This window comes from Engystomops pustulosus, chromosome 3, assembly GCF_040894005.1.
Source record: "Engystomops pustulosus chromosome 3, aEngPut4.maternal, whole genome shotgun sequence".
Lineage (NCBI taxonomy): Eukaryota > Metazoa > Chordata > Amphibia > Anura > Leptodactylidae > Engystomops > Engystomops pustulosus.
In genome coordinates, this window is record NC_092413.1 from 129,922,860 (window position 1) to 129,938,026 (window position 15,167).

Below are 15,167 nucleotides of genomic sequence, written 5' to 3' on the forward strand. Positions count from 1 at the left end.
CAAACATAATTATTTACTCAAGCTGTCATTATGTACTAATGTACATAACTGTAATCATATACAGTGAAGTCAAGTCCTCTTTTTGTACCATTTACCTTTGGAAAACCAGAAATTTATTGAATTTTGGTAACATTCTAAAGGATCATTTCTGGTATTTTTGCTGTTTGTTAGACTATTCTTGCATTTTTTCCTTTTAATTTCAGCTTAGCATAAAAATTATTTTCATTCTCAGATGCTTTATTGATTTTGGGACACCTTTCATGTTTAGAAGGCCTCAGCTTCAGGAAGAATCATCTGAACAGAATGTACAATATGTGGATTTTTGACCCTAGAGATGTCAACAACTGCTCATTTTTTCCTTAGTATTTCATTTACCTGTAGAAATGATAAATTATGCTAAAAAGTAGCAGAACTCCATTAGACAACTGCTGCATATTGCTCAGGTTAACACATTCTGAAGCCATGTACATTTAGTACAGTGAGTGTAGTCAAGGTTTGCTACATATATCTGTACATTTTATATCACATTAAGAGCAGAATTGTTTTCTGTGCATTTGTTTAACACTTGTAACTTATTTTTGCTTTTGTTGATAAGTTTAGGTTTTTTTATTTCATGCAGAAGGAAACTTTATTAAACCTTATTTTATACTATCTGGATCATTATTCTGGAGCGTTCAGGAAATCATATTATGTCTCAAGTTATCATTGTCAGGAGTATCCTAAATAAATGGCTACTAGACAACCTGCACAAGCTGCCACGGGAACACTATTCACAATGGACAGAGCATTCATGTTATATACCCACAGCCTTTGTGTCTTTATATGTGATGCCAATGCATGCTTCTACATTGGTAACCCGTGTGATCAATGTCTGTGTTATAACTGTGACATTTCTTTTTTGTTGTTGTTTCATTTCCTTCTTTCCTTGGAATGTTCATTTACTTTTATCTGCTATTCTTATTCTTGTACTAGTTAATGTGTTACTTTTTATCTGTCACATATTAGGTTATATTTAGAAAATATGTTATAAGACTAAATGTTGTAATGGATTTATATTGTGTGCTCTATATACCAACGACCCATGAATGTAATTTATATCTTGTCTTTCTCTGTGATACCATAACAGGCCTGGAGTGCAAAACTAAGGCTGCTGCAGATATAGTTTTGCTAGTAGATGGCTCTTGGAGCATTGGTCGACCCAATTTTAGAACTGTCAGGGCTTTCATCTCTCGCTTGGTTGAAGTCTTTGAGATTGGCCCAGACAGAGTACAGATTGGTAAGTAATAACACAAGAGATAGATATATATTTTAGTATTTTGTAAATTTGCATTTATTTGAGACAAATATTACACAGCATGTATCTACTTTTTAACATATGTATAGTTAAGGTTGTCATGAGGAACATGGTTATTATGTTGTTTTTAGAAAACAACACTCCAATTTCTACACTTTTGCGATTCCTCTCCTTTTGCCCTTCCCCCTTTGAAGTTGAACACAACTGATCCAGCTTCTGTATCTGCCACCCCATGAAGCCTTTGGTAGAATGGATCCTATGAAAAACAATGTGATATACTATTGACATCAGTTTTCCTCTGGCATTTCTACCCCAGCCCAAGCGGAAACTGATATCTCAGCCGAACACATGTTAACCTAGCCTAAATAGCTGGGAGCAGTGGGAATATTTTGAGCTGAGAGGAAAGGTTAACAGGGACACATTTATGCCATAGACTTACTGTCTAGACTCAACACCTGTACAATATAGACTGTATTTACACTTTTAGTTCTGTTTCCTTTTGTTCCATTATGTTTCCATTGTTCTTTAATATAGAAAAGTTTTGTTAAGAACTATCAAAGTGTACATTACAATAGATGCAACATAACCTAATGGTTTTTGAGAAGGTGGAACATGTGACACCAATGTGGGCTGAGCAGTTTGAAATAAAAATATGATCTTCATTGTTTACAGTCAGACAAATTTAACAATATGTTTATACAACGACAATGCGTCTTTGAGTTTTCCTCACTCAATGTTCCCCCCATCATTTCATTTCAGCTCTTGCTCAGTACAGTGGAGATCCAAGAACTGAATGGCAATTAAACTCTCATGCAACAAAGAAGTCTCTAATGGATGCTGTAGCAAATCTGCCTTACAAAGGAGGCAACACTCTTACAGGTGATAATACTCATCAATTATGATTTACACAATCAGTTACAACATACAAATGTATATGTGCATGTATAAGCAAAGTTATAGCAAACTGACAGGATGAACATCGTCTTCAACATGTTTCATTAGGTTTGGCATTGAATTTCATCTTGCAAAACAACTTCAAAGCATCAGTTGGATTGAGATCCAAGTCAAGAAAAATTGGTGTACTTATCACTGATGGAAAGTCACAGGATGACATTGTAGGGCCATCCAAAAAGCTAAGAGACGAAGGAATAGAACTATATGCCATTGGTAAGTTCAACTTCTAAAGGTAAAGACATTTTGTAATCAAGTGGATAAAACAGGTCTATCCATGTATATAAAACACAGAATTCTTCAACTCAATTAATTTGTTTTATTGGTTATGCGTTTAACACAGTGAGGTTTTCATAGCCCCTGCACCAGGTCCAGCTGATTTATGACATACTGACAAATCTATGCCAAGTCATGTATAATAATAAATCTTGAGAAGGAGTGTGGTCCAGCTAACATTGTGCTACTAGGAACTAAAAATATATATTTGCTAAAATTTAACATTTAAAAGTGGCAAGTTTTATACATTTTTTTATTACATTTTGATACTAGATGCACTATTTCCACTTTTGGCTTAAAATTATGACGTTTAAACCTTGCATAGTTGTATGAACGTCTGTGAAGTGAATGATTACCTGATTTTTAGGACTTAAATATTATTGGTGAATCCAATTGGTGAATAAAAATGGCCAATGAGTTTCATACAGTTACTAAAATACTACTCATGCAATAATAGTACAAAGGCAATAATTTATGGCAGACAGCAGAGTATATATATTTGTTGCTAGACACTGATATTTCTGGCAAAGCATGAATCCAAGGGAATATTTTTATTGTGTGATGTTTTGAATGGCCTGATTTCCTCCAGCCTCAAATCATTATTATAAGACCGGGTTATTGACTCCACTATCTAGGTAGCACGCCAGTGTCTGCCAGCCAGATGATACTAAACTATGCGTAGGGCTTGCTTTTAGATGCAGTCTTTTTTTCCACATCCTGATCAAGGTCAGATATTTATTTTAGTTTTGTAGAGTCCATGTACTTAAGTTCACCATAGAATTGCATCATTTTATGCTGCCTTAAATTTAGTTTTGGCACATTCAAGTCATTTTGAATACTTTGAGCTACAACACTGGAACTAAAGAACATTTAGAAATAACAAGGCTAGAATAAGAGTGATAGCAACTGCCAAAATATATTCAATAGCAGAGGTATTTTAATATTCCTTGACAATACTCTAAGTTAAAATATAGCGGGAGAATATATAGAGCGTCCACAATGCTGGTAACCCTTTGTGGTATTATGATCTATGAATTATACTTTTTAATCAGTAAAACATAAATGGATGGGTGAACATAGAGACATGATAAGTCATGTAACGGGTTTATGGGATCTTTACGATGTTATTAATGTTCTATTTTCAACTTCATAGGTATTAAAAATGCAGATGAAAATGAACTGAAAGAAATAGCAACCGATCCTGATGAGATATATGTCTTTAACGTCAATGATTTCAGCCAGCTAACCAACATTGTCGATCCTGTCACAACAAATTTGTGTAACAGTGTTAAGGGTGGAGGAGGTGAGTTACATTGACGGTTACATTGGGTACTTTATACAGAATATTTGTTAAATAGCTTTGGCACAGGAATATTATTAAAGACTGCCTACAGCTATTGTTGATATATGTATTAAACACACCGGTGTGAACCTAAGAGGCTTTCCCCTCTTATATACCTCATGCACACACAGCAGAAATATGGTTAATTGCTTTTGATCGCACACACCCAATATTGTCCTTGCCAGCAGTAACTTTCTTCTTTTAACAGTATCTCAGACTCAATTATTTTCCTAATAGCCTGAGGCTATGTATGTTCATAGGCACTCCCTTTTTCCACAATGCTTAGAATGTAATTTATAGCAAAATCTTAATGAAACCAAGCACATTGTTCTATATAACGTGTGTATATGTAAATTTTTCTCTGTTACAGATACCGTGGACCCCCCATCAAACCTAGTGACCTCAGAGCCCACCACTCGTTCTTTCAGAGTAACATGGAATCCACCATCTCACAGTGTAGATAGATTTCGAGTGGAGTACTATCCTGTAGCTGGAGGCCGACCCCAAGAGGTAAAGTTCTCAGATCAAAGATGCTACTTTTTTCAGAGTAACCTTTTTGGTTTTAGCAGGCACATGATTTTTGCCATACAGGATCAAAATACCACATTTATTGTCATAGTATAAAGCCTATAAAAGCTATAATGAGCAAATTTACTTTTATTAGTAACACCCATCCAGTAACTTGGTGCCAGCACAAGCTGATGTAGATGTATGATTTATTGCTGTGAATAACAACTATATCACAGACTTCCAGCACAACCATTTACATTCCTAATTCCTCGTATTATCTCATGAAGTCAGCAGAATTGAACGTATGACTGTACAGTCCTTGCCAGGTTGTAACCTGAAGTTTTCCCATTACTAAATAATGTTGGGTAGTTACTTAGAACACTGTAAAATAAAGGCACTTTGTAACGCCATCAGCTAAGCTCTCCCATTATGTGCATACAATGATCTGACTCGGAGCATATAGAGCATATTTCTCCAATTAACTCAGTAATAACTCAGACACAGATGACATTTGAACCACACAGTGAAGTTAGTTAGCCAGGAATGTTTTATTTTATTTCCTCAAATACATTTTTATGGTGGTCATACACATTAGGTTTCTGTCGTTGTTTCATATTGATCATACTTCATGATATTACTCCTCCTGCGTGTCTGTCTTTAACTCTGGTGTTGTCTTTCTATAGGTTATTGTTAGCAGAAATGACAGATCCACAGTGCTGGTTGATCTCAAGCCTGAAACAGAATATGAAGTTAAAGTATATTCAGTGGTGGAAGGAGAAAGCAGCGAACCATTGGTTGGACAGGAGACTACCTGTAAGTTTCCATATTTTCTTAAGACAACATTTATACTAAAATTAAGATATTATTCAGATATAGTAGGATAAATTGGCTACACATCATGATGTAGATGTAATATGCACGAGTTGTGTCTTACAAGGGGGTATTGTTCATTGGAAATAAGGTGGTGGGGCTATGGAGGCTAAAATATTGTTCATTTTTACAGAACATAAGCCTATAAATTGGAGGTAATCGCTTTGGCTACACAGTCTAACAATGTGCCAGATTTATATTCTAGTGTAAGCCACTGGGATACATCTTTTACTTTTAAAAGCTGTTTAGTCTAACTGAGACAGTGCCAATAAATCATTGTTTCTATGGTTTGAGGTCTGATGTAATGTTTGGATTCCTCTGAAATGAACCTATAAGTTCAGTTCAGTAGTACCACTTGAGGGTAAGACATTTTTTGTAGAATAGCAGTTTAGAAGTAGGTAATGGTGATGACAGAAATTAAGTGAAATAAAATACAGATTTTATTTATTCTACCAACATTTGTTTCATTGTTGTTAATATTCATTACTCACACTCATATAGTAGGATATAGTCCCAGCCGTCCAAAAATGTTTTATAAAATTCTGGCTATAAACAGAGTGTGGAGAAATTTTATGACCCAAATATAAATCTGTTACTTTTACTCCATAACTGTATTAGTTACCTACTAATTACTTTACTACACATGGTCCTGATTTACTAATGTGGAAAGTGATTCAAAATTCATACAGCAAAAAATGGCACAACATCTGTTTCCTATAAATTAAAACCACATTCAGTGCACGGGAATGACCTGTACCATTGACCTGACAACTATAACATGTCAAATTCCATTACAGTGATTGCAGAAGAACCAAACCAAAAGAAGACAGTCAACTCTAAAGTAAATTTAGAGTGAATCTGCAAATCTAGTATAATATATATTATAAAATATATAGTAAATAGGAGACAATCTTTACTGATATGTAAGGAGACCTAATAATTATCATAGATATATTCAAAGATGAATAAAAATGACAATCTGCTGTAGAGTTTATGTCATTGCAAAGATGAGGTTTGGCATTCAGATTCTGCCACGTGATTTGGACATATTGCCAGATTGGCAGCTGAACAGCCAATTTACTGAATTGATGTCTCTAAAGATTAGCCAACACTGTCTGCAGCTTTCTATGGTCAAAACTTCTGATAGACACCATTTAAAGGAAATCTCACTCAATCACAATAAACTAGGGCACCTATTCATAGATATAGGCACAGTGACTGGGGTAATCTTCTTCTCATATTTGTTATCCATGCCCTCCTCCCTTCTAAAATCAACTTTTAAAATTATGGTAATGAGCCTGAAAGGCTCTGGTGTTACAGAAACCCTCTGTGTTCTGGTTTTACAAACTGCTCTTACCCTCCAGTAGCACGTCTCAGTCTCCCCCTACCAGTGCACTTCCTGTAATCTCAGCAGCAGTGAGCACACTGTTGGAAGGGGAAATGCTCCTTCAGAATGTAACAGCCTATGAATCTGCAGCATAGAGGTGCTCTGATAAGTGCTTCTGGTTTATCATGCTTGATTTTGATAGTATATTTTCTTTAAGACTCTTGAATGCAGAGCAACTAGAAGTATTGTGTGCATTGCATATTTTCTCTTATAATCTCTAATCTGGCTTTTTTTGATAAATTGAAGTAACTTAATAGGAGGCATTCAAATACAATTTAGATAAAGGAAACTCTTTCTAAGAGGAGCAGTAAAATGCACAGTATACCATAAGAAAAAAAGATGATGGACAGTGCATATAAAGTGTAGATTTGCCTTGTTATGTATCTTGAAATTAAAGCCTGAGATTCCTCCCACTATGATTAATGCTCTGAAGACATTTGAAGACAATTTAATGCAGTGTGCATTACTATGGTGCATAGGATTCTTACAAAAAAATTACAATAAGATGCCCAGTGTAAAGAAGATACTTGATATATGTTAATCATAATGCAAATTATAGAAGAACCGGAAGTACACTAGGTACATTGAAAGGGAATTTTAAGGGAATATAATAACTCAGCAATCTATTCTCTGCTGGGTAATACTGACTAACTAACATTATTAACTTGCTTCCTCCTTCCTTTCAGCTCTTCTGAGGGACCAGGTAGCAGTGACTTTATACTAATGATGAATTGATGATCCAAAAGTCCTACGTTGTCCTCCTTGTCCCCAGAGTTAGAACATTGCATAATGTGAGCAAAGCCTGGATTCATGCTGCTGAAATTAGGAAACCCAGCCCTCTCAGTCACAGTAACCAAACATTTGGCATTATGATTCCAGCCCTCGATCACATGATGTAATGATGCTCTGATTCTGGGTAGACCAAAGTCAGAGTGTCATCACAAGTCAGTTTAATGTTACTGCTTCCTGGATTCTGAGATCAGCTGAAATTTCATCCTGAAGAAACCAGAAATAGGACAGCAAGTTAGTTAATAACACTAGTCTTTTTTATTCCATGGATAACCTCTTTAATCTTGTTAATCCATTTACTATTAGATATAAGATACGTCATTCCATTATATCACAAAGTAAAATGTTTTTTTTAATAGTTTTTCACATAATGAGACATTTTTCTGTTACCATACAACTGGACTTCCTATCATCGTTGGATCCTTTTAGCTGCATACCAAATATCAAATCCATTGTGACCAACATTGCTATTACATATTTTCAGTATTATTTTAAAAGGTAATACATGTATAATAACATGTGTCCACTTATTATTACAGTGCCCATCCCTAACATTAGAAATCTCAACATTTATGACGTTGGAACAACAACAATGAGAGTCAGATGGGAAGCTGCTCCAGGAGCTACTGGATATCAGTTGTTATATGATGCTGTCAATGCTACTGTTCCTACTACAGAAGTAGAGGTGAGGAATGTGACTCCACCAGCCAATCCAAATAAAATGTCAGCATTTGTGGCATATGATAATGTACTTAAGAAAGTCTTCTTTCATGAGGTTTTTCTATTTTGCCAGTACTTAATCTGCCATGAGTAAAATTCAGATTCCAAAGAACAATTTATTGGCTTGGCTGAAACTCATGGCAGAGTACACAGTTTTTCAGACACGCTTAGATGTACTCTCAATGTTACCACACACCTTCTGTAGTTACACATGGTTATTTTTTTACCCACTATTCTGTACCATAATGTTCACACTGCTCATCATCTGAGCCGACATAGATGTGCCTGCATACTTGCCAGACTCCCTCTGTTGTCAGGGGGTAAAAGGGGATAAAAGAGTGGATGCAAAAGTATGTTGAGATTCTACACCTATAATTCTCCCTTCCCCTTTCTTTGCCCCTGCTTAATCTATTAGGTAATATTAGAGAGGCCCCATTACCCCAAAAAATTCTTAAATGATCCTGCTGAATTGTATGACTTGGGACAACCTTTCTCTGTGTATGGGAACATGAATTTCTTTCTCTTTATATATAAAAGGCAAATTTGTGTTGGAACATTATAGTGTATTATCCTATTTATTTCATCTGAGTGTATTTATCTTAACAATTACAGAAGCGTGTTGGCCCAACAGTCACTGATGTGCGATTGGAGGATTTACAACCAAACACTGAGTATACAGTAACCCTTTATGCACTTGTTGATGATCTTACCAGTGACCCACTCACAGCTCAGGAAGTGACACGTAAGGCTTTCCAATATTATTTTCTCAACTTAATAAAGGCCTTTTTTGTTGATCAAGTAATACAGCGCTTTTAGAATTCACAGAGTGACCAAAACAGTAGGTCCAAAAGAATTGGTATCTTAAGGCATACAAGAAGAATTACTCCATGCTGACATGGGTCATTAGTGGTGAAACAGTGGTCGAACAAGAGAGGAGGGGTCACATTATCTTTTTTTTTTACAAATTTGCAGCTTTCTTCAATTAATTTAGATCCTGTACTAGGCTCTTCTGCATGGTATCCGTAAATGGTGTAACAGGATTTACCCCAAGTACCTTTAAAATTCAAGTATAGGATCAAAAGAGGTTGTATCATGTTGTTTAGTAACATTAGAAATGTTTGAAAAAAACATTTCAGATTCAGCTCCTTCTGTTTCACTACAATTGTAACACCAGCTGGTAGTGGTTAAATTTGTCCTTATACCTTTCACAATTGAAACTATTGCATGTTTAAGAGAAGCTCTATATATTGTTCAGATGTTTTATGGATTAGTGTATTTATTGCAGAACTGCTGCAGGTTAGTCGTTTAGTTGGGAGTGCACCTTTCCCACCAGTGCTTCATTCATGTTCAGGATTCTTTGGTTCACGTTCTTAATGTACTCCCTTATGAGTGGCACATTGCCATGCGTGAACACCATTGCTATGTTTCTATTGCTCATTCAGAGCCCCATTCTGGCCAATATTCTTATAATCAACCTCTCAAGTACTAACTTGCGGCTAATATTCTGCACAGGCATTAGTAAAACTGATAGTTAAATTGAAACATTTCTAAGTGATTACAAAACTAAATTTCATGGATAAAAACTGTACACATCCAATGCACAAAACTATTTAAAACCATCTATACCTGACAATATTGTTATATTGACATCACTGAAAAAGTATGATATGTCCTCACCTAACCTTTTTTCACACTAGGGTATAAAATGTGTTTATATATTGAGTGGATATATAGTGTACCTGGGCCCAGGCTGTTTACCTATATCGAAAAATGATTTAAAAACTTTGCTGAATCAAAATCCATACAATTTGTTATAGTATTCATGCCGCTAAGTATTATCAGCAAGATCTAATGATGTCTGCGGTTACAACTTGACCTTATAGTGTGTTAAAAGTTCGGATGATATAAGATGTCAGTAACAGTTCATGAGCAATGTCTGTAATTTTGCCAACTAAATCCTGCAATAGTGGCTCCTGACTGACCTACTAATGTAGATTTGAGCATAGTTAAGTGGTGAGGAGGACTCCTATAATTCCTCTATAATACCAAACAATCACTACAATAATATCAAATGTAATTGAGTAAATAGCAGCTAGTGTTTTGCTACTCTATTCATTTACTGAAATATTAACATTACATTTTTCACAGTTCCTATTCAAGGTCCAGGAAATGTAAGACTTCGAGATATCACTCATAGCTCAATGAATGTCTTCTGGGATCCCGTCCCTGGAAATGTCAGAAAATATATAGTGAGATATAAAACCGAGGAAGAGGAAGATTTCAAAGAGGTAATGTGTACAAGGGCAACTTTAATAGCGTCTAGAAATTATATGCTAGAGCAAAGTGTTGCACTACCAAATTTATCAAAGGATCTAATTCTGAATGGTAAATCTGCCTATTATAGATTTATACTTCCTATTTGTTTGCTAAGTTTGCTAACAGAATAATGTGCAAAATATTGGGGGTCATTTATTTTTATTTTTCTTCCTGTTTTTTTCTGTCTTTTTTGAGACATTTTTCAGCACACTGCAGTTTTTGCACCTTTTTGGGGACATTTTGAAATGTCCGCCGGACATTTGTTTTTCGTCAGTAAGTCTATCATTTTGCTAAATGTTGAAATGACATTTATCATTTCAAATTATCACATTTTTTGGTCCAAGACCAACCCATACTTAAGTAAGACTTAGAAAATGGAAAGAAGTGACTTGAGACATTTGTGCGACATTTTTGCAACATTTGTAACAAATGTCCTAAAAACAGATGAAAAAAAAAAATAATGTAACACAAGAGATAAATTACCAAAGAAGCAGACAGAAAAAACGACAGGCAAAAACTAGCCAAGGCAAACAGAGATAAGATAAATGAACCCCGTTGTGCCTTAACACAATGAGGGTCATTTACTAAGGGCCTGAATCACGTTTTCACGGCGGGTTACCCGAATTTTTCCGTTTTGCACCGATTTTCCCTGAATTGCCCCGGGTTTTTGACGCACGCGATCAGATTGTGGTGCATCGGCGTCGGCATGCACGCAGTGGAAATCGGGGTGTGTGGCCGAACGAAAACCCGGCGGATTCGGAAAAACGGCCGCATTTAAAAAAAAAAGTGGACATGCACATACCTGCACCCAGCAATGGATCGCGAACTCAGCGGACTTCAGCGCAGCAGCGCCACCTGGTGGACGTCGGAGGGACTGCCTTAGTGTATCGCCGGAAGACCCGAATCCACCGCAGAGAACGCGCCGCTGGATCGCGAATGGACCGGGTAAGTAAATCTGCCCCAATATTCTGGTGCAACTTTAATCACCCTCTTTTCTGTTACACTACACCCCTTTTACCATACAATGCATACAAGTTTTTACAAAACCTCTATAAAACCATTGATAAATTTTTGCAGATTTTTACTGATAAATATCAGTTAAACGATAAATATTTAACAATATACCCAGGATAAATATCCTTCCAACTACATATGAATAATCTCTATGACATTGGACTGTTAATAGAGGCACTTAAATTATACACAATAGGGTTTCAGTTGTATTTCAGTTTATTTTCTTTATAGTTTCATGTGCATTTAATGATTGTTTGATTTGCAACAATGCAGGTTTACAGTTCTTTTTGTACAATCAGAGCTTCTTACAATTATACTTTTGAAGGGCCCATTTTCTTTTGCCTTGGTTTTCATAATTCGTTATCATTTTCATGTTTTAGGTTGAAGTAGATGGATCAAGAACTACTACTCCTTTAACTGACCTTTTCTCCCAAACTGAATACGATGTCAGTGTTACTGCAGTTATGCAAGATGGTCTGTCATCTATGCCACGTTTTACAAAAGGAACCACAGGTGTGTAGAACTGTCATTTACTGGAATGGGTACAGTAATACAGATATTTTATTCAGTGCAGCTTTCCAAAACTGTAAAAACATAGATAATTGTATATATATATATATATATATATATATATATATATATATATATATATATATATACATTTTTGGTAATTCACAGTGTTCTCCTTTCTACTATGGAAAAGCTTGTATCACTTGTGAAACTTGTGTATCACTTGTACACTTCTACATTTTGATGTGTATGGCATTCCAAAAGTGGTAGATCGGGAATGAAAGTGGTAGGGATATCTATGTGTAAAAGATTTAAAGGGATCCTGTCAACTTTCAGATTGTGTTTCCTCCATAGCCCAGTGATGATATCACTGCACAGGGAGTAATCTGAATGGGGAGAGCTTGACTTCAGTACTAGACTCTCTGCCTCCTATACAATTTATTTACATCTCTCTTAAAAGTTTATTTTCTGCCACCATCTGTGTTCGTGGAGGGTTCACCAGACCAATTCAAGAATTACTGAACTGAGCATTTCAGTTTAAGGTTTAGGTTGAGGTTTAGTCCATTAAATTTTGCAATCGTACGGATCTGGTTTATCACAACAAACTCACTCATTAACTACAGGCTTTACTATAACTTACACTGAGGAAATGTATTACATTTGTGAAGCGCAGGATGCCTCAGAGCTATTAGGAAGATGGCACATCTTAGTATTACAAGTTCATCTAGTGCTAGCAGAAAGATTAGTAAAGCTGGCACACAAGGTGTTTGTACATCAGCCCAATTATCTTCTCTTGATTAATTATAGCCTAATTGTAGTATGAGCATGCCCTTATATTATGTATTTGAGACAAAGATAATTCATATAAAAAGCGACTTCTCGGATAACTGATGAACTGTATGTGTTACCATGAACAGCTCCAGTGCCAGCACCAGTCAACCTCAGATTTTCAGAAATAACTATGGATAGTTTTAGAGGCACCTGGGACCATGGTGCTCCTGATGTGGCATTGTACAGAATAAGCTGGGCGCCTGTTGGACAGCCAGATAGAAAGAAAGAGGTAAGCATTCAATCTTAAAAGGATCTTGAATGAGTGTTCACCTATATCTGTCAGTCTTAAACATATAATTATGTGATTACAGACAATACTTGAAGGAGATAAGAACACTTTGGTATTTGAAGATCTTGATTATGATACACCATATGAAGTCTCAGTGACAGCCATCTACCCTGATGAATCAGAAAGTGAAGATCTTATAGGAGTTGAGAGAACATGTAAAGCCTTGCCACTTTTTTTTAACACTCTTTAATCCCTCTATCAGGTCATTCCATACTAATTGTGTTTTCCTCTTTCCCTTTTCTTAGTGCCAATGACAACAACTCCAAGTGAGTAAATACTTTTATTGGCTGTCTACTAAAGTCTGTTACCATTCCCTGCATATGTTCTTGTACAGTTTAGGTTCACATCTGTGCTCGAGGTTACATGGAGTCTGTGCTACAGTAAAATGACAGACACCACCCCGAAAATTCAGCCGACCTCATTGTAGTTAATAGTGTTCTTCAGGCCGTCATACGATGCATCCTGCACTGCCATTATTTTTATCTTTGTTTCTAGCAGAGAACCGAAATATATAAATCCAATCTGAGTTTTTATTTCTGCGCTAGGGACATATTTATTGTAATGTAATGAGCAGAAATACATCTTTCTACTACTATATCCTTTGAATTACTTACATTATTTTAAATATTAGAGCTTTGAGAGAGACACAAAACAAGTTTTCATAGGCCAAAAACAAAATATATCCGGATTTTCTTTTGGCACATATGCCCATGAAAGAAAATTCTCAAATTTCAACCCCCATTAATGTTTACACAATAAAGATACTTTTTAACCCCTTTTTTTTTTACCGAGTTTTATTGCTGTTTTAGCTCCTATTACTCAGTGGGGGCCAGTGTAAAATGTGAGTGTGGGCGGAGACTTTCTAAGCAGAGAAATTTTGATCCCCGTGTGCTGAAAATATGAAATATTAGCATATTAACATAATGTATTCTTATAAAGAAATGACTCAATATCTCACTTTTTCTGTACTAGCTCCAAGAAATGGTCCTCGTAATTTGCAAGTGTATAATGCAACTTCTAATAGCTTGACTGTGAGATGGGACCCAGCCACTGGCAAAGTGCAGCGATACAGAATAATATACCAGCCTGCTGTGGGAGATGGCATTGAACAAACCGTAAGTTGTTACCTACCCCATCCATTTTTCAAGAGGCAAAAAGTCACAAATTCCATTGCATGTGCCAGGCATTGCAATTTTTCCATTCCTTGTGTGCCAAAACACTGGCATACAAGGCATGATTCATCGACCTCATGGTTTGGCATGGCTTCAATAAGGAAACTGGTTTTGCATAATTAACATTATTCTACAACATACTGTCCACATTTTAGACTTTACTATACTTGACTATCTCCATATTTTACATTCACTTCACTATATGGCAATCATATAAGAATTCTATATAATGTGCTAAATATGGTCAGTAGACCCATTTAAGACACACATTTGGATTTCCAATTTGCAAGCTGTAAAGTGTCAGTGGAAATAGGCATTTTGTAGGACTGCACAAGAGTCTAGTAAGGCTTTTACATTTTATGTTTAACTATACAGCATTTTTTTCTACATTTTATAAGACCCTTTTAAAAGTTTCTTAGCTTACTTATTTTGCTGGCAGTCCTCCTATGTTTCATTGCAGTGTTTAGATGAACAAGAAGACTGGTTTGTTTTCATTTGCTATAGATTCAGTTCCATTGGCAGTAAAAGCTGGTATTTCTATAAGTATGGTGAAGGTCACATCCACACTCCAATACGCATCAGTCAAGGAGGGCATGACATAATTCAAGAGGAAATCCCTTCCATGTGGAATTCTTAAGCTAAATGTCGAAAGTCAATGTCAATTTTATTCTTATGTGGTAGAGCATCAAGGATGGAATATCTATGGTTAATATTAAGTTATTTTTTTTAACCCCCAAGTCCTGATTAAGCAGGCTATTTAGGGAACTGCAGAAAAAGCTAAATAATTTAGAAAAAAAAGTAATTTTTATCAGTTAATGGTATACATGCGAACTTCAAAGAATTTCCAGCTGTTCTATAAAACGCATCTGCTGGAAGGATGACGTTAAAATGTATTA

At 35.8% G+C, this 15,167-nt stretch overlaps 1 protein-coding gene and 1 long non-coding RNA gene across 6 annotated transcripts in view; one reads left to right on the top strand and one right to left on the bottom strand.

Annotated features, from left to right (window-relative positions):
• Positions 1-15,167, top strand: part of COL12A1 (collagen type XII alpha 1 chain) — a 124,320-nt gene that overhangs the window by 44,422 nt on the left and 64,731 nt on the right. For all 4 annotated transcript variants that reach the window (XR_011854222.1, XM_072142113.1, XM_072142112.1 and 1 more), the window contains 14 exons: positions 1,127-1,276; positions 2,054-2,173; positions 2,297-2,461; positions 3,675-3,824; positions 4,234-4,373; positions 5,057-5,186; positions 7,959-8,104; positions 8,752-8,881; positions 10,288-10,427; positions 11,850-11,982; positions 12,897-13,039; positions 13,122-13,254; positions 13,345-13,365; positions 14,072-14,214. Coding sequence is in view for 3 of the 4 variants with exons in the window: in XM_072142113.1 (XP_071998214.1) it covers positions 1,127-1,276; positions 2,054-2,173; positions 2,297-2,461; positions 3,675-3,824; positions 4,234-4,373; positions 5,057-5,186; positions 7,959-8,104; positions 8,752-8,881; positions 10,288-10,427; positions 11,850-11,982; positions 12,897-13,039; positions 13,122-13,254; positions 13,345-13,365; positions 14,072-14,214 (1,844 nt within the window). In the remaining variant the exon portion in view is untranslated. The remainder of the gene's footprint in view (positions 1-1,126; positions 1,277-2,053; positions 2,174-2,296; positions 2,462-3,674; positions 3,825-4,233; positions 4,374-5,056; positions 5,187-7,958; positions 8,105-8,751; positions 8,882-10,287; positions 10,428-11,849; positions 11,983-12,896; positions 13,040-13,121; positions 13,255-13,344; positions 13,366-14,071; positions 14,215-15,167) is intronic.
• Positions 4,917-15,167, bottom strand: part of LOC140121930 (uncharacterized) — a 73,011-nt gene continuing 62,760 nt past the window's right edge. For both annotated transcript variants that reach the window (XR_011854223.1, XR_011854224.1), the window contains exon 4: positions 4,917-5,105. This is a non-coding gene — a long non-coding RNA (uncharacterized lncRNA). The remainder of the gene's footprint in view (positions 5,106-15,167) is intronic.